The 24372-nt window shown below is 40.4% G+C and overlaps 1 protein-coding gene and 1 pseudogene across 1 annotated transcript; both read right to left on the bottom strand.

Moving 5' to 3' along the window:
• Window positions 1–237: 237 nt before the first annotated feature.
• LOC145894744 (U3 small nucleolar RNA-associated protein 25 homolog) lies at window positions 238–6684 on the bottom strand. Its single transcript, XM_082983391.1, has 12 exons — window positions 6586–6684; window positions 5695–5736; window positions 5281–5597; window positions 4928–5086; window positions 3433–3575; window positions 3145–3344; window positions 2931–3040; window positions 2583–2691; window positions 2175–2299; window positions 1899–2030; window positions 920–1101; window positions 238–728 (listed from the first exon to the last, which is right to left on the bottom strand). Exons 1-12 carry the CDS (start codon window positions 6644–6646, stop codon window positions 479–481), a joined length of 1830 nt encoding a protein of 609 aa, XP_082839517.1. The 5' UTR covers window positions 6647–6684; the 3' UTR covers window positions 238–478.
• Window positions 6685–12450: 5766 nt separating this feature from the next.
• LOC145895666 (uncharacterized) lies at window positions 12451–23989 on the bottom strand (annotated as a pseudogene).
• Window positions 23990–24372: the final 383 nt, after the last annotated feature.

Below are 24372 nucleotides of genomic sequence, written 5' to 3' on the forward strand. Positions count from 1 at the left end.
AGTAAAGATTACTGGAAAATTTATTTCCGTCTTTGTAACATGTGATAGTTTTAAGTTTTAAATAACAAATTTTTGTTTCGTGTTCTCGTACGTTCACCTCCCTATTTATTTGTATTCGCCGATGAAAACCTTCCACCGCAGATAACAAACACTGTGTAAAACCTCTGAAATCTTATAAAGCTTAACTGTAATCTGGTACCTATGTTAGTTAGTGGCAGCCAAGAGCATGCTGGGGTCGAAACAGTTCTTTCACAGTTCACGTGTAGGCACCAGATAAAAAAAACAATAAATTTGGACAAAAACTTCACAGATCTAAACGGTTGCTTATCCAGTAAATGGGATGTCATCATAAAAATTAATCACGCTCGGAAGTCTTTTCAGTTGTTTCAAGAAACAATGTGTCATGTTCAAACAACAAAAGGTGAATGGAGAAATTTATGGTATTTAAAGCATTGATTCCAAATTAAGAAAACCAGCGTCAAGACTGCTTTCCAGTGACAAACATATGAATTCCTTTTTTAGATGTTAATAATTCTCGGGCGCGCGTTTCGCCCAAAACAGACGAGAGTTTGTCGCATTCATATGAACTATACATTGTTGTTATGGAAGCACTTGAAATAGTTGATTCACTTTTCCCATGCTGCATCATGTTACATAACTCACTGTAGAAGAGTGGATAAGTCGGAAGTTCAAAAAAGCTGATGTTCCGAATTCCACGAATAAATGGCCTAAAACCGGAATTAAACAGCACGATGAAGCATGCGGATGCCTATTTTCCTATTTTGGGTTATAGCGGGTCAACATACACGCATTTTCACTGTGCTTGAGATGTTTTTACTGATGCAACAACACTTTTCAAAGTAATTTAGCTCATACCAACATATTTTATCAAATGGCTACCAAACATTGTAAGTTGTACCTGTGGTAAAAATGGTAGCGCTCCGTGTACAGCAGGATGGGCGTGCGCCCGGTGAAAAAACTTCTCCTGGCTTTTCCTACTGTTTTTTGATCACTGTATTCGCAGATGAATACGAACTTCGGTCCACTTCCAGTTTTCATTTCCCGACGCATGTAATTTCGTATCCGCACGAAGTCATAGTACTAAAGGTACAAATATGATTAAAAAAATCAATAGTTTCAGAATATAAAAACAAAATGACACAATAAAATGCTCCACTATTTTCTACGCACGATTTACTTTTTTAATGCATTGTTACCAGGGCACTATTTGGTCTAGCTGTAAAATGTTAGAATTTTACCTAAAATTATCGATGGTAAAATATTTGTCGTGCCGTTGGTCAATAACCCGTCAACAATACCATTTGAGTTTTTCATTTCTGCTACAATTTCTTTACAGAAGCTGCACTCTGTAATACTTTAGTCAAGGATACGGATACAATCGTATTGTTTCGTAATATAAGGCTTGTTTTTGTGTTTTTTCGTTCAACTTGGATTAGCGCACCTATACATAAACAACTAAAAAGTTTTGTGCTTTTGCGGACGAAAGTTGTTCGATATTTCGCGTGAACCACTGTATAATGCGCTACCTGCTTTTCAAAGCGGAATTTGCATGCCGGTAAATCTCCGAAAAAATTGTAACCGCATCTAACGCCTTCATTGATTAGGTACCGAAACCGAACGCCCTCTCATATTTTTTTCTAGATCCGCCACTGGGCTACACAATAAACATGTGATGTGACACTGCGGATGTTTTTTTTGTGTGTGAATAAATTGACAAATCCCGTATAGAGGAATCGCAAACACCTTGCTAATGTGTGTTCCTGTGTCCCCTTTATCGAATTTGATAAAAGAACTCCAGGACATGACTTTGTCAACAGTGTATCATTCAGTACTTTTAAAACATTTTGATTTACATTAAAACCACAATTTGTTTTTACCTGTGGAATAAATATCATGTTGTGTGATGTTTTGTTGGTCTTGAGACCTTTCAAAATATGTTCAACAAAAAACTTGAATCGTTTTTCAGACAATTCGGTCAAATTTCCCACATCTGGTATCTTATGAAATATCTACAAAAAATAAGTATTGTGTGTTTGATTTTAAAGCATAAATGCTCTATTATGTTTAAAATATTTCACTGAGAGTGTAAATGCTGCAACAGACATAGCAATCCTAAAGTATTCAAAAACATTTTTTTTGCATTCATCATTTACCTGTGGCACTTGTACGGGAATTTCACATATGCTGCCTTTTTCATCAATTTGTTTTGCCATTATTAAACCTTTGTAATTAAAGCAATGTTTGGTGAGCACACTGTAGATCTGTGGTGACATCACTTCTAAATCAACAAAAAGAATAACAGTGAAAAGCTGATGTACTTCAATTAAAGTGTTTTCTAAAAAAAAACAAGTATGCTAAACTCCACATCCCAGTGGCAGACATAACTACTTGTGTGTGTTTCTCAGGTATTTTTATGCATTATGCTATACAGGTATTTAGACTCTACAAATACACTGTACACAGTGACATTAGTATAAAACTCAACCATTGCGACATACAACATGTAAACCTCAACCAAGCAAATCTTATAAAAGTGTATCATTTAACGGTAAAATCCTTACTTGAGAAAACGAGTGTTTGGCAATAGTACTTTGAATTACCATCCAGTGCCCAATTGTAGACACGAGAAAAATCGACATCATGAGAATCCTTCGGAGTTAAGTGCATATGCTGCAAGACATACGTAGAGTTTTGTAAACTATTCTACTGTCCGAACAAATAGATAATTTAAAAACCAAATTAAGCCTAAATTGTGTTTTAGTTTGTTAAAACTTACACAGAGAAAAAACAGTAAAAAATAGTTTTATACTAAATAGAACATGCTTGTTCACTGAACTACATATTTACGGCCATAACAATCATTTTAAAAAAGAACAAAATCTGCTCTTATATCTCTATAAATATCTCACCTTTTTTATGTGAAGAATGTGGTCCCAGTTCTGCATAAGATAAACATCAGCAAGGTCAATGATGAGAATTTCAATAGAAGAAAGAAAGTCATGTTCATAGTGAGCTTCCCCTGACAAAAATAAACAAGATGACGATTTTTTTTGTATACTACAACATATCAAAACCAAAGAAGATTTAAAAAAAAAGTATTTCTTGCACAAGAATAAAACGAACCCTTTTCTCCGATTGTCTTTCGCAATGCTAGTGGAGAAGCCACTATTATGTCGGAAGAATAAAATGGTGAGTAGAGCCAGACTGAACTTCCGTGTACAGAAATTCCAATTTGAAAGTGTTCATCTGTATTACCTTGAAACAACGCTTGGTAATCCTCCGGTTTGGTTTTCAATTTCCTCAAAACTTCTTCCTGGTCTGATCTGACAACAATAAAGTTAAAAAGTTACTATGTAACGTTAAATCAATACTATGTAACGTTAAATCAAGAATCAATAATCTTTCACAAACTTGTCCTCTGGAAGTTGTTCGTTGAACTCTTCTTCAAATCTTTTTTTGTTGCTAACTTCAAATTTGGATCCTTTTTGCAAAAGTTTTAAGATCACTGAAATCACTTCCAAAGCAATGTTTCGGAAAGGAAGCAGAAGTAAGACCTACAAAAACAGTTGTGCAGTAAAGTTTGAATGGAAGCTGATTCAAATAATGTTTTCATTGGTCGAACAATTCTGCACATTCACAAATCTTTCTATTTTCATTGTGCAATGTGTACACTCACATTACAAATCTTTTTCAGATTTATTTAAAAAATGTCTTGCATTTTATTTTTTATCATATTTTTCAAAAGAAGCCACTTTTTAAACTGTTTCATTCATGATATAGGGGTAAACTGATGTAAGAATGCCCCTCAGGTAAGATGGTCCCTCAAAACATTTTGTTAATTTACTAAATAAATAGTGCAACTTTATAAACACTAAATTTCACAATATTGTTTATACTGTTTCACTGTGCCGACCTCACTCAAAAACATTAGTTTTTCGAATTGTAGGTGTCAATATGCTATGCTGTTGCAATGTTAACAAACAGAAAATCAACAACAGAAAACGGTGTTGATATAATTTTGCGAAAAAGAGCCTTTAAAATTATTGAACATTTTAGGTGACTGCAAACAAACTCTAAAGCCAATATATTTCAAGCACATAATGTCAAAGATTGTGAAAACACAAGAAATGTGACAGATGATTATATTTTTTTAGTTCTTGCCAGTTAATTTTATGCCATGCTGTTGAGGTAAGATGGCCCCTGGTTTGAAAGAACACATTTGTGTAAAGAGTAGTTCACAGATTAGTGAGGCTTTCCACCAATTTTAACCTAATTTATGCTATTCCTATGGTAAATGTTCTATTTGCACTTCAAAACTAAGCGCATGCAGGCCCCTTCTGTCAATATAGTTACTACTATATGTTAGTGTTAAAAAAGTTACTTTTAATTTGATTTTTTCAGTATTCCAGGAAATTTGTTTTTGTTTCAAATTGATACCAAACATGAAAATAAATGTAAAGCTGTCATTATTCACCAATTGTATATGTACATCCTTGTTTGCAGAATGTAAATCAGAAGGGGACCATAGTCTTTTAAGGTAAGATGGACCTTTTACCAAGCTTAAAAATAAGTTAATATTTACCAAACCATGTTGTTTTTCTCATTAAGGGGTCCATCTTACCAGAGTCTAATATAATCCTGATGTTTTATGCAAGTAAGGGATGGGGTCCAACAGAAACAAGTTCATACATAAGGTTCTCGGGCCCAAAAAGTAATAAATTCAAAAAAAGTAACACTTAGTGAAGTTTTTCCAATAGACAAAACTTAAGGCATAAATGGAATAGTTACGGTTTCTACCAATTTATAGCAACAAACAAACTTTTTTTGCAAATAAACTTCCAGTATTTTTTTGTAATTTAATTGTAATTGTAATTAATTTACAAAAACTAGCAATACAAATCACTACCTTGGGTCGTACGAATCCTTGGTCCCGTTTTACAACCAGTTCTTTCTTTTCAGAAGTCATTTTTGAAAACCGAGCATTATTTTTCAATACTACTGAAGAGGACTTCAATACATGGCGAAGCAAATGCAAGCAATACACATTTTGAATTTCAAACATATTCTGAAATGGTTATATTTTATATTTTTAGACAATAATCCCTCAATTTCTGTGGCACATTTTGCTTGTATATATAAATCCAATATGACATTTTTAGCGAAAATGGGAATATGATTGGTCTTTCCTCTTCTCCGATATGCATTTATTATTTCATTTATTTTTTGCAAAGAAAACAAATCTAACAACACACTACTTACTTTAGTAATGTTCACATTAGGAAAATGGATATCACTGTAGCTTGCCATCAGGCTAAATAACTCAGACTGCAAGGGGGATAACTCCTTTGTTGTTTTATTCATGTGAATTAGGTTTGTTGCCAGAACTTGTGGTAGACCAAAATCTTCCATCACATTTTTAACAGTGTCAAGTTTTTGACTTGTCACATTAATAACAGAAAAATGCTTGTTCGCATTCCAATCAACTGAATCAATACTTTCAGTGCGGGCCATGAATCGGAGAGAATGTAATTGTGACCAAGAAATCATTAAAATATCCTGATATTTTCCTTCCAGATCTAAAAAGTAAGTTTTAACACACTTTATATAAGCACGGCCCTGCATACAAATACGGTATCCCCAATACTTTTTTTTCAGATTTCTGTTGGTATTTACCTGGACTATACTGAAGATCCACCCCATCTGATGCATGGGTACCTGTCAATCAACAAAATAAAAGGTAGTAATGTGATTTAGAGAAATAAAGGCAGCCACTAGTATACTTTTGAGACATGAACAGTGTTGTGATTTATTTGTTGTGCTTGGAATTAACCTCATTAAACAATGTCACATGTATATTCATAAGCGTAGAGTTTTGCACATCAACGGGGGTGCGGCGAAGAAAAAAACACTGAAGGTCGTTTGCATGCTATAATATACAAGTTAAAGCGTCTTGTTTTTTCTTCGCCGCTACCCTGTGGATGTGCAAAACTCTTGTTTTGCATGATATCTTGTTTTTTACAGTGCAAATATAATCGTATAATAAATGTGAAGTCACCAATAGTTGTTCAGTTGCATCAGCGCACAAGTATGTTGCCTGATCAATGATTGTTTTGTTATCTTTTGACAAAATAATTATAGAGGAAGTCGATTTTTGCAATGAGTGATTAGACAAAGTCTACTATGTCCTTAGTGTGGACCGTGGCAGGCAACATTTCAAACATTTGTTTGAGATTGAAAACACCATAATACTTTTCACCTAACCTTTGCATAATTCAAAATCTATGAACTGCAAATGTCATGGAAAACAATGTACTGTAAATTGCACATGACGCAGTGGTCATCTCAGTGCCAGTGACATCATTATGACCTGTTGTACTAATTTACATTGGTAAAATAAATTTGTTACAATCACCATCAACTTTTTATATTTAGCGAGGAAAACCTGCTTTACTTGCAAAAAATGTAAAAACACATACGTTTTCCTGATTGTCGAATTTGATTTCCTAATTAAAATATTTAACACTGCATAAACCCAGAAAAAACATTGAACAAAATGATTCTTGCCTTTCTCCTTTTTGTTATGTAGGTTTTGATAATCTCCGGATGAAGATATAGCCCGTTTCATAGTTACAAGCAGCGAAGCATAGGTTATGTAAAAGTTTAAACCCTGAAACAAAGTTAACAGTTTTGCTAGAGGTAAAGAAACGTGGTTTTCAGTTGCACAATTATACTCTTTATGTCGTTATTGCAATTTCGTACTAATGTATAAATAAAACTTCAACCTGTAGGTAGGCCTACCGAGTAAAAATGGACCAAAGTGACTTCACTATGCCTGTAATGTTCACTACCCGCGCGTGCATCGTACGTGAATGGAATTACTACCACCATCATTCCGGCAGAAAACTGGCAGAATATTTTTGCAAATTTGCCATATTTTACAAGGTACAACAGACATTTACTCAAAAATTAATTTCTTTTGGATTAGAATCAAATTACAGGGATGAGAAAGCAGTTCAAACCTCAAAAAGCATTTAAACAAAATTTTTCGCAGCTGTATCACTAAAAAAAATCGCCTGGTTTTGCGATTCAGCATATTGGCGGCATGCGAAAAACTTCCCTAATGCAAAGAATTCTGCTCGGCGTTCTTGTAATAGGTGCCAATATTGACCAATATCAAGAGAACGGAAATTTAATGCTCTACAGCATGCAAATAACAAATTTGAAATTAAGGTGCCGGATGACCTTCAAATCGCCCATTAAACACGACCCGCTTTTCGCGAAATAGCATAATGGCGTAATGTCGGCATGCGAAAAACTTCCCTAATTAAAACAATTCTGCTCGGCGTTGTGGTAATTGGTGCCATTTTGACCAATATCATCAGAAAGGAAATTTAATCTGGTAAATTATGTGCGTAACAATCTGAAGGACTGATCACCCTGTTTCCTAAAAGTGGGAAAGATTTTCTATATCCCCTAACATACCTTTGCTAAACGTGGACTACAAGATCTCCTCAAAATTCGTCAACGCAAGAATACGTGGTGGTGTATCGAAGGAGCGACACGGCTTCCAACCGCACCGATATATAGGGTCAAATATCCGGTTGCTGTTCGACATGATAGACAGTAGGGACCATTGCCATGCTTCCACATATATGTAAATTTTCTACACCAAATTTCTTAGAATCGTTTGTCATAGAGCGTGGCGTCAGATAAGGTGACCCAGCACTCTCCTTAACTTTGTTCGTGGTCTGCATGAATAAAAATCATCCCTGTTTGCAGACGATACCATTGTTTTTACAAAAGGTTTGGATACTGATTTCTCAAAATATTTTTAAATTTTGTAGGACTTTGGTAAAATGAATGATTGCAAAGTGAATATGGAAAAGTTCTCTGCCTTTTTCGTATGCCCGAATCACTATATGAACCCTTTTAACAGACTGGACTTCAATGGGCTTCGGACTTATGGTGGTAATAGAAGAATCTGGAAATAATTGAATTGAACTTTCTCCCTTCCCTGTAAAAGCGAACATAGTAATTAATGAACCTTTGGGTGACCAGAGGAATAACCCTTATCGGAAAGATAACAATAGCCAAGAGTTTTCGGGTATGATAGATAATGAGAATCATGTGTTGCCTCTAAATTTAATTTCAAATTTGTTAATTGTATGTTGTAGAGCATTAAATTTTCGTTCTCTTGATATTGGTCAATATTGGCACAAATTACGTGAACGCCGAGCAGAATTGTTTTAATTAGGGAAGTTTTTCGCATGCCGACATTACGCCATTATGCTAATTCGCGAAAAGCGGGTCGTGTTCAATGGGCGATTTGAAGGTCATCCGGCACCTTAATTTCAAATTTGTTAATTGCATGTTGTAGAGCATTAAATTTCCGTTCTCTTGATATTGGCCAATATTGGCACCTATTACAACAACGCCGAGCAGAATTATTTTAATTAGGGAAGTTTTTCGCATGCCGACATTACGCCATTATGCTGATTCGCGAAAAGCGGGTCGTGTTTAATGGGCAATTTGAAGGTCATCCGGCACCTTAATTTCAAATTTGTGAATTGCATGTTGTAGAGCATTAAATTTCCGTTCTCTTGATATTGGTCAATATTGGCACCTATTACAAGAACGCCGAGCAGAATTCTTTGTATTAGGGAAGTTTTTCGCATGCCGCTATTATGCTGAATCGCAAAACCAGGCGATTTTTTTAATTCGCGATTTTTTTGATTGATACAGCTGCGAAAAATTTTGTTTAAATGTTTTTAGAGGTTTGAACTGCTTGCTCATCCCTGTAAATTGATTCTAATAAAAAAAAACAATTTTTGAGTAAATGCCTGTTGTACCTTGCAAATTTGCAAAATTATTTTGCCAGAATGATAGTGGTGAATTACCATGTGTTAGTTTCTCGAAACCGGGGAAACCCCAAATGTCGCGAGTTTTGTTTTCTATTTGATTTCTGATTTGATAGCAGCACGTGCACAATTCAGTACAGCCTTGCTAAAAAAAAATTCGTAAAACAGTCTGCAGTTGTCATTTATACTAAACGTTAGGCATTTCATTAGTGTGGGAAAGTTTGTTTCAAGAAAAACATGATGTAACAATAACTTTAAGCTAGGGTTGCAAGGTGCGTTTATTGAATAGTTTCACAATGGATCTGAAAAGTCTAAATGGGTTTATATGGTGATCAATGAAATTTTGTGTTTTACTGCATGCCCAGTTGTGCACACAGATGCAAACTTCAATAACCTCTCTTACCAACATGTGGTCGTTCCTGTTACATCAATTGTAGATTCTCGCCGCCATTAATTTGTTTACCGGTGCTGTGAGCTTAGTTACGTAATAATGAGTGCCATTGTCTTGGTCAGATGGCGGGCTTTTTTTCGTTCGTTGTGTTGGTTGTCGTTTGGCTGTGCTGCATGTGTGTTAATCTGCTGCTTTTGTAGATTCTTTTTGATTAAGGCGGTTAAACATAGTTAATGTTGATTGAATTTGTGAGAAGAAGTTAATAAGGCTTGCTTTACGCCACAGTTCGGTGAGTTTTGTTGTTTGGCTGTGTGGCGCTGTTTTGTTGGTAAGTCATGTTGGATTTGTGTTACAGAAAACCGCGTTATATTTCGTAATGCGCGTATTTCGACTCTGTAATAAACTGTACGTGGCACTGGCAGTTTAGCAAGCGCTGCCCGAGTGTGCGTCGTAACATCAATAGTAAATTGTGCCACGTGAATTGGTCATAAAATATTTATCATTTTCATACCTGTGTTTTAATAAAAGTGTATTTTCCATGGAAATAGATAATTGTTGTGTTTTTAGCATGTTCTTCCAAATCTCTGTCTGACACTAATCAATCTTTTATTAAGATGGCTCAAACGAATGGCAGCAGTCAACATGAAAATGGATTTAATGAATGCAGAAGCCAATATCGCCCATTAAAAGTGTAACGGGCCACTAATCGAGGGTGGCTGAACCTGTTGGCCGCGCCACAACTGATTTATGTAACTGATTATTGCAGTCTTTACTCGTTTCCAAGTCGAAATCTTCATCAATGAAAGCATTTTTTTTCATTCGTGTTGGAAAACGGTTTAAACACTGTTTTTCAGCCTACCAATTAGAGCCTGAATCAAAATAGAATCAGAAATTAGTATTAGCACGCATTTAAAACGCACTTCTGCCACGTTGTCAGCTGGGCACAAACAACAAAGGTAGTGTGACGTCGCATTTAACAACTTACTGAATTAAGTGGGGAGCAAGTAAACGAGAAATTCTTATACTCCCCCCAAATTGACAAGTTTTTCTTTACTTTCAATTTCACAACACATTTTCGAGTAGCGTTAATAATGCGACATAACACAACTATTTACAATTCCGCCTCTAGCGTCACAGTCCGTGAAATCTGTGGGAAGTGCCCACCGCAGCTGGGTCATTGTGCGCATGGACGCGGTTTGCACAATCTTTATCGGCAGGCACAACGACGCACAATTTGTGTATCGGCCTTCGCACGGCATTTCCCCTCGTTTGGACGACGACGTTTCGAACGACACCGTACTCATTCGGGTAGACGGAGATCACTCTCCCAATCGACCACAATGATCTCGGGGATTGATTGTCCACCAAAAGGACGATATCATTTTGCCGTACGTTTCTCTTCTGAATGTGCCACTTCTGTCTTGTAATAATGGTGCGCAGATATTCCCTTGACCAACGCTTCCAGAACTGGTCGGAAAGGTACTGAACGTGACGCCATCCACGGCGGGCGAAGCAATCGTGACTGCTCGTCATAGTCGGCGGCAGGCCTGCAGCTGGATTCACTCGCAGCAAGTGAATTGGAGTCAGAGGTGTCTCACTATCGCCATCCAGCGTAACTGGCGTCAGTGGGCGAGAGTTAAGAATGCACTCAACTTCCATTAGGAATGTTTGCAATTTATCATCAGTTAGGATTCGCTCGCCGGTTAAGGCATTGAGGACTCTTCTGACAGAACGAATCATTCGTTCCCATGCCCCTCCCATGTGACTGGCGCTTGGTGGGTTGAAACTCCATTGTATCTCCTTTTGCTTGAGGTAATCTTCAATTTGATGCTGATTCCATGCACGAATCCCCTCGCGAATAATTCGCTCTGCACCCACCAGGTTTATTCCGTTGTCTGAAGACATGTTCAGCACAGGACCTTTGCAAGACGACGCGCCAACCTAGGGGTGTGTTCACTGCATCAGGACACGAACCTCCACCATGACGTATCGACTGCACGCGGTAAGCCGCGGGTATATTGGCTCCAATTAACAGCGTAACGGTGGCCTCTGGGACTTTGTGCAGCGGAAGACCCCGTAAATGTCTGTAAGTGTTTAAAATTCCTTCATCCAGTATTGGATTGGGCATGACAGGAATCTTATCTATGACGACGGCGTCCGGAATTTTAATCTGGTCTCCACCGTCGACCGGTTCCACGGAGATCGCCACGGTGACTTTGTCCAAGTGACTCGACGTCGTTAGCGTGTTTAACGAAATTCGCTTTCGCTTCACTGGAATGTCAAACATATTAATTAGCTTTCGTTCGCAAAACGTCGTGGTAGATCACTGATCCAAAAACGCGTAGGTATTAACGGCCCTGTTTCCAGCACGCACTGTAACCGGTACCACATTCAAGTATACGCTAGAGGCACTCACACTCGCGCTGTACTCTTGTGGAGGTATCACTGCGCTCGACGAACTCTCCTCGAAGTAATCATTTTGTCTCGTTCGCGAATTGGGATTGTGCAGCATAGTGTGATGAAACGTCCCTCCACAACCGAGTACACCACACGTGATTGTAGACTCGCAGTTCTCAGCCATGTGCCCCCGTCTTAGACACCTGAAACACAGTTCCTTGGTGCGTACAAATGCACGTCGTTCAGCATACGACTTTCCTTTAAACTTAGGACAAAACTCAAGTTCCTGACCCAGCGAGCATAGCACACAGCTTATTGTAGATGGGGTGACTGTTGCGTTGTGTGCACTTCGTCCGGCGATGGCTTAGACTTGGTCCCACCTTCGGCTGAGTGCAAGGCTTTTCCGAAGATCGAGTTCGCATGTTGACTCTTTTCACTTATGAACTCGGACAGCGCAACAAAATCTGCTCGGCGGCCTGTTTGTTTCTCAATTTCTAAGGCCTTTATAATCCAGCTATCCTGCATGTTCAAAGGGAGCTTTTTGACAATGTTTAGCATTACGTCCATTGAATCAATGCTAGAAGCAAACTTGATTTCGTTCGTGCAGAGATGAGCAGCACTTGTCCATTACAACAGACAGTCTCATTAGACCATCTGGGTCACGATCCTTAACGTCAGGGGTGCCCTTTTAATGTTGCTCACCCCGATGTGCTTTCACATGGGGCTGACCAAACTCCTGTGGCAATGTCTGCCATGCCTGGTTGTACCCTTCTTTTGGTCCCGTCATTTGGAGCTCTTTTTGCAATATGCATGTCGAATTGACGAACAAACGACCAATAATTCAATTGGAACACTGTCAAACTTTTTAATGACAGGTCTAGGTAAGTAACGCTCCTCCACCTTTGGGTTTTCATAACCAACGAGTCTAGACTTCACGTTTGCGCTTGTGTTACGGTACGGTTCTCGGGTATTAGGTAAAGGGTGACGACATGGGGGATTATAGACAGGGTCTTTTTCACACGAAACTGAAGGCATATTAAACTTCGACGTTTTACCAAAAGGGGGCTCAGGAAGTAGTTCACGGATAGGTTCCGAAGGAACGTACGGTACTCTAACATAACTAGCTTGTTGTTCTAACCTGGTATGGGAGCCACACAGGGACTCTTTTTCCCAAGCTTCCATTTCGACTTCCGCCAAATCCAGTTGACTTTTCTTCTCATCCAATGACTGACGTGCTTTTTCGACGACAGCGCGTCGCCTATTTTCGGCCTCCTCTTCAGCAGCCAGTCGCTTTTCTTCCGCTTCACGTTCAGCTTCATCAACTGCCCTTTGTAGGTTCTCAACCTCTTGCTGGTGAGAAGACGAGCAATTTTTACCTTAACTCTACTGCGATGTATTTCACTTCGCAGGGAACTCAATGTAGACCCAACTGAAGAGTGAACAGAACGTAAATCTAAAGTTGCAGGATCTTTCCCTTTCTTTTTTCACAGCAGCTTCGTAACAATCAATCACTTTGCAGTCGAAGCGACAGGCAAAATATGTCTCAGTGTTTAAACCATGTAACGGGCCACTAATCGAGGCTGGCTGAACTTGTTGGCCGCGCCACAGGGCTGTAACTGATTATTGCAGTCTTTGCTCGTTTCCAAGTCGAAATCTTCATCAATGAAAGCATTTATTTAATTCGTGTTGGAAAACAGTTTAAATACTGTTTTTCAGCCTACCAATTAGAGCCTGGATCAAAATAGAGTCAGAAATTAGTATTAGCACACATTCAAAACACACTTCTAGCCATGTTGTCAGCTGGGCACAAACAACAAAGGTGGTGTGACGTCATATTTAACAACTCATTGAATTGAGTGGGGAGCGAGAAATTCTTACAAAAAGCATACATACGCATGACAGGGCGGACCAACAGGCTATAGCATTTTATATCTTTGATTGATAGTGGGAGACAGGTCTTGTATAAACGATGTCAATATTAACGTTCAGCTTCGTATTTCATATTAATATTACACTGTGTTCGTTACTTGTGCGAAAACGTTTCATTATTAATTTTAAACCACACCAAAATATTGGTGACAAAGGTAATTATCACAATCAATTCCAAAATCGACTGTACTTTGTTGGGGTCGCATCGTATTCCGTCCTTCGACAATACGTGACCTAAAAAAGCCACTTCCTCTTTGAAAAGCGAACACTTAGACGGCTTTAACGTCAGCCCCGCGGTTTGAATTCTCTCTAGGACGTCTGCTAGTCGATTTAAGTGTTGCTCGAAAGTATTGGAGTAAACAATAATGTCATCCAGATACGCTAAGGCACCCCGCCACTCGATCCCCCTTAATACCATGCGCATTAAGCGTTGAAAGGTCGCTGCCGAATTGCATAGACCCATAGGCAGTACTCTAAATTCAAACAGGCCGACGTGACTGGTAAACGCAGTTTTCTCTTGCGAAGAGGCATCCATAGCGACCTGCTCCACGGCGATTTAGACGGCCGAATCAGTCCTTGTTTGTCCATTTCTGCCAAAATCTCTTCCACTTTCGCTTTGTTGTGGTGGGGCTTGCGGCGGGGTGGCTGTCGCACTGGAGCGTTATTTCCTGTGTCGATCACGTGACGCACCACGACCGTGCGTCCAAGGTCAACGTCAGATGTTGAGAAGGCGTCCTGGTTGGCGCGAAGAACGGCAAACAGCTCTTCTCTTTGTTCTTCAGTTAGGTGGTTTCCGATCTGAGCTTGCTCTATAATGCACTTAAACGGGTCACGGTTATCCGCTGTTTCGTGTGGTGACACTGAACAAATTTCTGCGCAGCCGCCAAAACAATCCGGGTGTTTACATTTCGCCGACGATCCATCGACCACAACACATGCGCCAGATATTGGACATTCGACATTGCCAAAGGCATACACAGGCGATCCTTGACCCGCTTGGTATTTCTACCGCTTCGTACCCCAAATTCGCGACATAGACCCCTGTTACATCGTAAATCTACTGTCTCCCCAAATGGTAAATTTCTGTATAAATAGCGCCTCCACGTGGAGAAATTCTCCCCTCGTGTTCGGCAAGTTTGCTGACAACTGTAGTTAGTTTCGTGGGTCTACGAATCTTGTGTCATTTGTTTTGCAGGAAATTTAAGTTAATTATTCTTAACAAGTTAAGTAACCTGTTTTTATTGCTGTGAACATCAAGTCTCACAGTAATTAGTGACCCAGTTGTTTTCGGTAAGTGTTGTTTTATTTGCATGTGTGTTTATGTCAATAACCATTGTCTTGAATTGTCAAACCTGGTTTAAAGTGTACTTTGTTTGTTACTTGCAGTTCGACTTGAATGCTCGTTGAAAAATAACTGTTTAAAGTCCTGGTCAAAACGTTTCGGTAAGAATGTTTTATCTTTGAAACCGGCATTTTTCTATTGTACTTATGGCCCAATATTTCATTTAGAAAACCGTCCGCCTAATCCCGTGAAGTACATCTCGCTAATTGAAGCCAACAAGGGCTTTGTTAATACAATAAACTGTTGGAATTTTGTTGGATATTAGTGGGAAGAAGCCTGTAGTTGGGACCTGGCAGGCGCGTTTTTGAATCTACGTAGAAGCACCAGAGTGGACGTCTGTGCCCACCAGGAGCACTGAAGTAGGCGTTACATTCGAAGTTTTCGAAACGTTTGCAAAACAAACGTTTATGATTTAAAGTGAAGCTATGCCTGGAAGTGAAGGAGGTCAATCCTTTTCATCACCAATATCTAGGCACCAAGTAGTGCTGAAAAAACATGCTGCACCATCAATGATCCAACTGAAGCATGACAAAGAATTACTGAATGACTGGTATAAGACTGCTGAAAATGCAATCATGTACAAAGATATTTCATTGGTTAATTCTGTTTCAAAACGTATTGAAGAAGTTTCAACTCGCTTGATAAACACATACTCTAAGCTTTTAGAGTGGGTACCATCAGGTGAAAGGCATGATGACTTTCAACTACAGTTACAGGAAGTCATTCAATGTAAGAAGGAAATGGAAGCAAGAATTGGTCAGTTTCAAACGAATTTCAAAATTCAGGTTGGAGAGAACATTGATGTTAGTTCTTCGTCATTCGTTACATCTCCAGTTGCTGTTCGTACTTTTCCGGCTGTGCAACAGGCCCGAAGTGCGAGGACGAGCTCTTCCAAGTCTACCCATTTTTCAAGAAGCTCTACAAAGACACAGGGAAGTACATCATCCAGTGTAAAGCGGTTGGAAGCAAAGGTTCGTCTTGAAAAGGCTCAAGTGAGATCACGGCATGTTGAGAAAACACAACAAATTGAACATGAAAAACAACAACTTGAACATGAAAAACAAAAACTTGAAGCTCAAAGGCAAACACTAGCAGCACAGTGTGAAATTGAAGAAGCTGAAGCAGAAGTTAAAATTTGGGAGGCAGCTTCTAATGTGTCTCTAGATGATGGGAAAATGAGATCAAATGAAACCGATATTCCAAAACTTTTTCATAATGGTCTTGCTGAAGAAAATGAAGTTCTATTGTTGAAGCCCTGCAAGTCCAAGTACACCTCTCCGCTGGACAAAGCTGACCCAGCAAACCCATCTAAAGCAGAAACTGTACAACCTGAAAGTGCTGTTGTGCGTGGAATAATGGCTGCAGTTGGTGATGCAATGTCTACACCAAAAACAGATTCACTGAAATTTCATGGAGAACCAATGGATTATTGGCCATTTATCAGAAGTTTCGAAGCCACTATTGAAAAGAAGGCACCTTCTGATCGAGTAAAGATGAACTATCTAATGAATTATTGCAAAGGAAAAGCTTACTCATTAATTGAGCATTGTACAGTTATGCCACCTGAATTGGGATATGCTCAAGCTCAAAGCATTCTATATGACAATTTCGGAAAACCATACATAGTGTCAAGAGCCTTTGTTCGCCAACTTACAAGTGGTCCAAATCTCAAACCAGATGATTCTGATGGTTTGCAGCAGTTTGCTACTTCACTGCGCAAATGTCTTTTGATTTTGAAAGGCTTGGGAAATTTTAGTGATCTGAACACCACTGACAGGTTGGTTGAGTTGGTATTGAAGTTACCATACAACTCACAGAATTTGTGGAAACGTCGTGCGGCTACTATTCTCCGAGAAAAGGGTGAAGAAGCAAATTTCCAGCATTTAGTGGAGTTTGTTGAAGAAGAAGCAGAGGTTGCCAACACTGTTTTTGCAAAACTGCTGGTACCTCGCAAAAGAGAAGAAAGGAAGCCCCAGGACAAGCCACCCAAGAAGAGTTCTGTTCACACAGTTGTAACCAAGGCGAATAGAGCGCCCACACAGACCAGGTTTACAAAATCAGTTTCGAAGTGCTTGTTCTGCAGCCAAAGTCACTCCTTCGTTGACTGCCCTAGTTTGAAGAAAAAATCTGTTTCAGAAAGAGCCAACTGGTTTCGTGAGAAGTATTTATGTTTCAATTGCCTAAATCCTGGTCACATTGCAAAGCAGTGCAAAGAAGCTGTTACTTGTTCTGTAGAAGGTTGTGGAAGAAAGCACCATGCATTATTGCATTTGCCCACAAGAAGTGCATCAGCTATAAGAAATCCTGATGCAAGAAATGTAAGTTCATCTGTAAGTGATGTGCCTTGTACAGGGAAGGTTTGTTGCAACACATCAAAGAATGGAAGGAGTGCATATATGAGTGTCCTACCTGTAAAGTTTGTTGCCAATGGCAGAGAATTCGAGTCCTATGCCTTTCTTGACATTGGGTCCGATGCTACGTTTTGTCATACAAAGCTAATCGAAAAACTTGGTTTAAAGGGAAAGTTCAAACGCATTCAAATGGATACACTTGGGCGGAGGCCAAAGATGCTAGAAGGAATTGGTGTTGATTTACAAGTGGTATCCATGGATGGTAATGAAGTCATCAACATTGAAGAAGCCATGTCCGTGGATCATATTCCAGTAAGTCCATACTCCTACCCAACTGACGAGGATCTACAAAGCTTGCCTCATCTAAAAGGTCTTGAGATGCCAAAGGTTGACAGTGAGGAAATTATGCTGTTAATTGGTACCGATACACCGTATGCTCATCGCACCCTGGAGATTCGAACTGGAGGGAAAAAGGAGCCATTTGCTGCAAGAACTCCACTGGGGTGGTCGTTGATTGGTCCATCACCAGATAAAGGGTATGTGCAAGCCAATCGAATCAGAACATTGGAACTGGATCAAAGAATACAAAGGTCATGGTACCAAGATTTTTGTGAAGAACCTGGAGATTTGCAATTCCCCACATCTAAGGAAGACAGAAAGGTTTTAAAGTTTATGAAGGAAGAACTTAAACATGTGGATGGACATTTTGTCCTACCTTTACCCAAGAGGAATAGCGTAAAATTACCTGGAGACAATGTAGTTTCAGCGCAAAAAAGATTGCTGTATTTGCAAAAGCGCTTGCAAAAGGATGACTTCCTTTGCAAAGGATATGTGGAAAGAATTCAAGAGTACATAGACAAGGGATATGCTGAACAGGTGCCAACTGAAGAACTACAAACAAGTGACCCCACGTGGTACCTTCCTCACCATCCAGTTTATCACCCACATAAACCAGACAAAGTCAGAGTCGTCTTTGATTGCGCTGCAACACAAAAAGGTGTGTCCTTAAACGATAGTCTCATGCAGGGTCCTGACCTTGTTAACAGTCTGGTCAGTGTGCTAACCCGCTTCCGAAAGAATCAAATTGCAATTGTTGGTGATGTGGAAGCTATGTTCCACCAAGTTAGAGTAAAGAAGATTGATTCAAATTTACTGAGGTTTTTATGGTGGCCTGAAGGTGATCTCACAAAGAAGCCAACAGTTCACCGAATGTTAGTCCACATATTTGGAGCCACCTCATCCCCATGTATGGCTACATTCTGTTTGAAGCACACCACTGAGGAATTTGGACATGAGTTTGACAAACATGTGTCTGAAATAGTGAAGCACAATTTTTATGTAGATGATTGTTTAGCATCTGCACCTACTGAAGAGGAAGCAATTAAGACTGTTTTCCAACTTTGTAAATTGCTTCAAAGGGGAGGTTTTCGTCTCACAAAGTGGATTTCAAACAGCCAAGCAGTTTTGGACCGGATCCCTGAAACTGAAATAGCAAAATCAATGAAAGATATCAGCCCGAAAGAAAGTGTCAAGGAAAGAGTGCTGGGCGTGTATTGGAATGTATTTGAGGACAAGTTTGGGTTTCGAACAAGAAGCTATATTGACGAACAAAGACTTACCAGAAGAAGACTATTGTCGGTCATTAATTCCCTATATGATCCTCTTGGTTTTGCAGCACCTGTTGTTTTAGTTGCAAAAAGAATCCAGCAAGAAGTTATTCAGTTGAAGTTGGGCTGGGATGACACAATCCCAGAATTCCTGTCCGAAAAGTGGAAAAAATGGTGTGGTCAGCTGCCTGAACTTAAGCAGCTTTTATTGCCAAGATGTTTGAACCCACCAGATTTTGGAAGAGTGATTGAACGCCAAATCCACCATTTCTGTGATGCATCTGTAAATGGTTATGGATTTGTTACTTACCTTCGACAAGAGGATGAGAATCATTGTGTATATTGTTCTTTTCTGTGTGGAAAATCTAAGGTCACTCCACCAAAAAGTGAAAGCATTCCCAGATTGGAACTTGTTGCAGCTGTTCTTGCTGTTAAAGCTGACAAGTGGTTACATGAACACTTGGACTATCCTGATTGTAAATCTACATTTTGGACTGACTCAAGTGCTGTTCTTTTTAGCATTTCAAATGAGAGAAAGCGTTTTTCCACATTTGTGGCAAATCGTTTATCAAAAATACATCAGCAAACTACCACATCCCAATGGAGGCATGTAGGAACCAAGCAGAATCCGGCTGATGAAGCATCACGAGGAATTTCAGTGAAGAAGCTGCTTGGATCAAGTTTATGGCTCAAGGGTCCGAGATTTTTACAGAAGCATGAAAGTTCTTGGCCATGTAACCCTGCCCTTAAGGAATGTGTACCAGACGAATTTAAGCCAATTGAAGTAAAAAAGTCAATGGCAACTTGCTGTTCTACAATCAATCCTGTTGACACTTTAATAAACAGGTTTTCGTCATTGTTTAAGTTGAAGAAGGCAGTAGCCTGGATATTGCGGTACAAACTCTACCTGCATTCGAAGAAAACTGTTCAGAAGGGAAAACTGACTGTTGAAGAGATTTTACAGGCAGAGCTGGAATTGGTGAAGTATGTCCAAAGGTCAGCGTTTCCAATTGCATTTGAAGCTCTGTCGAATTTAGGCACAGATCAAAAGGGTCGTCGCTGGTTGAAGAAGTCTAACCAAACGAAGTGCTTAAACAAGTTAAACCCGCAACTGATAAGCGGTGTCCTTCGACTTGGAGGAAGATTGGACAACGCACCCATTCCTTTTGAATCCAGACATCCCATCATCTTACCAAGTAATCACCATTTGACAAAGCTAATTATTACGCATTACCACGAGCAAGGCGGTCATTCAGGGACTGCACATACATGGACGGCGATCCGCCAGAAGTACTGGATTGTCAAGGGTGGTGCAGCTGTCCGTCGTGCTCTCGTTCACTGTATACCTTGCCGCAAACGCAACGTGCCTCGCAGTCAGCAACTGATGGCAGATCTACCACCAGCACGCTTGAAGCCGAACGAGCCACCATTCTCGTACACCGGAATCGATTTTTTCGGTCCGTTTTTAGTGAAGCGCGGCCGTAGCGAAGTAAAGAGATATGGCTGCATTTTTACCTGCATGACGATGCGTGCCGTGCATATCGAAGTTGCCGAAGATTTGTCAACCGACTCGTTCATAAACGCCTTGAGAAGATTTATTGCCCGAAGAGGAAAGCCAGTTGAAATTTATAGCGACAATGGAACGAATTTTGTGGGAGCAGAGCGTGTTTTACGCGAAGCCCTGGAGGAGCTGAACAAGGAGAAGCTGGAAGCTCATCTTCAACAGAAAGGAATAAAATGGGCGTTTAATCCCCCAGCAGCAAGTCACATGGGCGGCATATGGGAGAAATTAATCCGTTCCATACGAAAAATCCTGAACTCGATGCTACACAAGTCCCCGATTATTAGTGAAGATCCCCTACGTACGTTGATGGTGGAAGTTGAAAATATACTCAACTCCAGACCGTTGACGCCCGTCACGTTTAGTCCAAGCAACGACGTTCCTTTGACACCCAATCACATTCTGTTACAGAAGCCAAGCCCTATTATGGCACCTGGGCAATTTGACGAAAAGGACAACTACACCCGCCGTCGCTGGCGCCAAGTGCAGTTCTTAGCTGACGAATTTTGGAGACGATGGACCAATGAGTACTTGCCAACCATCGCTTTGCGGCAAAAGTGGCCAGACAGAAGAAAAAATATCGAAGTCGGCGATATTGTTCTCGTTGTTAACGAATCTATGCCCCGTCGAGGCTGGGACCTTGGTCGAGTTATAAATACCTATCCGGACAAACATGGAGTTGTCAGACAAGTCGACGTCAAAACGAAATCAAACATAATCAAAAGGCCAATTGCAAAGTTGTGCCTTGTTTTCGAGGCTAGCGGTTCCCAAGTGCATTCGACAGGCTCCGACAACTAGTCGTCGACTACTAGTATTGAGCGTGGTGCTCTAAATTGAAGGAAGACATGAAGAAATGAACGCTATGCTGTTGAGCTAACACCCACGCATGTTTATTCATACAGACTTTGCTGCAACTAGCCAATTGAAATTGGCAAATTTTTCGTCTCCGTAACTTGTGTGATTTACGATGTTATTTTTGTTTGTGAATTGGAAATGTACTCTTCTGAGCCGTACATTTGTGGGGGAGGATGTTACATCGTAAATCTACTGTCTCCCCAAATGGTAAATTTCTGTATAAATAGCGCCTCCACGTGGAGAAATTCTCCCCTCGTGTTCGGCAAGTTTGCTGACAACTGTAGTTAGTTTCGTGGGTCTACGAATCTTGTGTCATTTGTTTTGCAGGAAATTTAAGTTAATTATTCTTAACAAGTTAAGTAACCTGTTTTTATTGCTGTGAACATCAAGTCTCACAGTAATTAGTGACCCAGTTGTTTTCGGTAAGTGTTGTTTTATTTGCATGTGTGTTTATGTCAATAACCATTGTCTTGAATTGTCAAACCTGGTTTAAAGTGTACTTTGTTTGTTACTTGCAGTTCGACTTGAATGCTCGTTGAAAAATAACTGTTTAAAGTCCTGGTCAAAACGTTTCGGTAAGAATGTTTTATCTTTGAAACCGGCATTTTTCTATCGTACTTATGGCCCAATATTTCATTTAGAAAACCGTCCGCCTAATCCCGTGAAGTACATCTCGCTAATTGAAGCCAACAAGGGCTTTGTTAATACAATAAACTGTTGGAATTTTGTTGGATATTAGTGGGAAGAAGCCTGTAGTTGGGACCTGGCAGGCGCGTTTTTGAATCTACGTAGAAGCACCAGAGTGGACGTCTGTGCCCACCAGGAGCACTGAAGTAGGCGTTACAACCCCAACAGTGTTACTCTGCGCCATCGTTATACTCGTAGCCGTCAACAACCCATATTTTTTCACAAACCCGTGTCTATCTTCTTAGTTAGAGAAGGGGTTTCCCTGGTGTGCGGCTTTTGGCAAAAGTTTGCTGTTACACATACCTCGGTAAACGCGGGGATGGTGACATCGTCGACGACGTACACCTCGGAAGGTGGTGGCAACGGCACCGGAGAATGCGAGAGTGGCACGCTTGCATCCCCTGCTGTTAGCACGTTGGCTTCGTAGCAGATCTGGCATTTGTTTGACTGGAGGAAATCTAATCTTATAGAATAAGGTCGTACGTAAGATTGTTTACAATGTAAAAACTCGCGTGAGTCATCAATCCTCCCACTCGGAGGGGAAGCTCGACGCAGCCATTTACCGCCAATTGCCCCTACCAAGTTCTTCTTTGAGCACCTGTTTACCCGGTCGTGATGCTCGGCGCTTAAGGAATGCCACTTTAGGGTATTAATCCGGTGTCCAACAACGCACACATCCTCGTCTGGCCGACCAGTAAGTTGACAAACCGCAACGGCTCTGCGGGTGTAGCGGTTTTTTTACCGATTTGGGTGCATCTCGAGCTATACGTTTTTGGTCGAAGTGACATTTTATTTCCGATGCGCGACGAATCGATCTGGAAAACGCAGGTGTACATGGTATGTTTTGACGTCTCGTGTCGACGTCCTTTGTGCGCATACCCGTATGCGGGCAGTCGCGCCGCATATGGCCCAGCTCACCGCAACCATAGCAAGTCCGTGCTCGCACGTTGTTGTATTGTGGTCGTTCGCGCTTTATGGCATCCACTTGAGCTTGTAACGCCGCTAAGGTGTCCTCGAGTTGTGCGTTCTTTTCCCTGGAACGTTTCTCCATGTCTTCTAACTTTTTTAGTACTAATTCCATCTCTGATGCTTTTGTGTTTACTGCAGCGACTTGGACAAAACTCGGTGTTTGCGTAATGACAACGACTTGAGCTGCGGCTCTGAGATCGGGATAGTGTCCGCGAGGCGCCGGTCTTGCAAGCCTTGCAATAAGGTAATGTACAGAACCTCATTTTTAAGGGCAGCTTCGGTGGAGTTGCTGTAGGCACCATCGCCCAGTGCCTGTAGGGCGTAAACGAATTCGCGTGCGGATTCGCCAGGTAATTGCACGCGCCTTATCAGCTCTGCGCGTTGGCGCTCTGCGTGTTGACCAGTAGCCCTTCTTTGAGGTCCTTGTAGAAAACCTCGAACAAGTTTGCCTCTTTTTCTTGTATTGTCCATTTCAAGTCGTTGTCAATGCTTGCCAGGAACAGGTGTCGTTTCATTTCTTCTGAGGCCTCGACGCTCGTACAATAGGACTCAAATACATTAAAATACTGTCCTAGGTCAGCTCCCGGCCGTAAAGGCGGAGGTTGCATTAAAACATTAAAAGCCATTGTTAAGAAAAATCAACCTTCAAAATATCATAACACCAAAATACACGTGGGGAGTCTTCCCAGTAAAACCAGCCGGGTGTGGTGACAGGGTCCTGGCGTGCTCGCCAAGTTGTTACGGAATTATTTCGGCAGCTTTGCAGTTAAGCGGTTAGATGTTTTTGGGTGGCGATGTTATCCCCCAATTAACCCTTCTACCTAATTTGGTACTTTGCGCGCCTCCCTAATTCTGATACTGCCCAGAACCCTGCAATAACGGCTCACCACAAAGCCAAAGTAACCCAGGCTGATTTAACTTATTGGACGTCGTGTTCAACTATAAAAAGAATAAAAACAATACAAAACGCCACTGGCCAAGATCTCGATTGCTCATACACAACACTGTAAAAGAGGTGTTATCAACGCCACGCCCAGAAGAAGACTCCCGGTTTTAGAGAAAATCGTTTCGTACTCAAAAAGCACCAACCAATCAGGATGCGCCTTCCCGACACGCGGCACATCCGGGGCATACAAAAATAAGTGGAGCGTTAAATAATAGGAAAAAGAGGGGAGACGAAGGTAATAAAATAGTGTGGTGAAAGTAAGTGAAGTGCGAGACTTAAAAGCAATGTATGTGGGTAAAACAATATGTTAAATGAAGTGGTACCAACGAAAGAAAACAGTGAAATTACAAGGTGCCAGGAAGAAAGGTGAAAACAATGAAATACAAACAATAACTAACAAAAGTGTACGGTGACGTGGAGTAAATAAAATTCGTTACAAAGGCTTGATTAATGCTTAA

Source organism: Ascidia mentula, chromosome 3 (assembly GCF_947561715.1).
Source record: "Ascidia mentula chromosome 3, kaAscMent1.1, whole genome shotgun sequence".
NCBI lineage: Eukaryota > Metazoa > Chordata > Ascidiacea > Phlebobranchia > Ascidiidae > Ascidia > Ascidia mentula.

Coding starts and splice junctions, on each gene's coding strand:
- LOC145894744 (XM_082983391.1), bottom strand. CDS start 6,646: ATGAAACGGGCTATATCTTCATCCGGAGATTATCAAAACCTACATAAC. Junction 5,737..6,585: donor ACATAACAAAAAGGAGAAAG/GCAAGAATCATT, acceptor GTTGATTGACAG/GTACCCATGCATCAGATGGG. Junction 3,041..3,144: donor AAAGACAATCGGAGAAAAGG/GTTCGTTTTATT, acceptor TATTTTTGTCAG/GGGAAGCTCACTATGAACAT.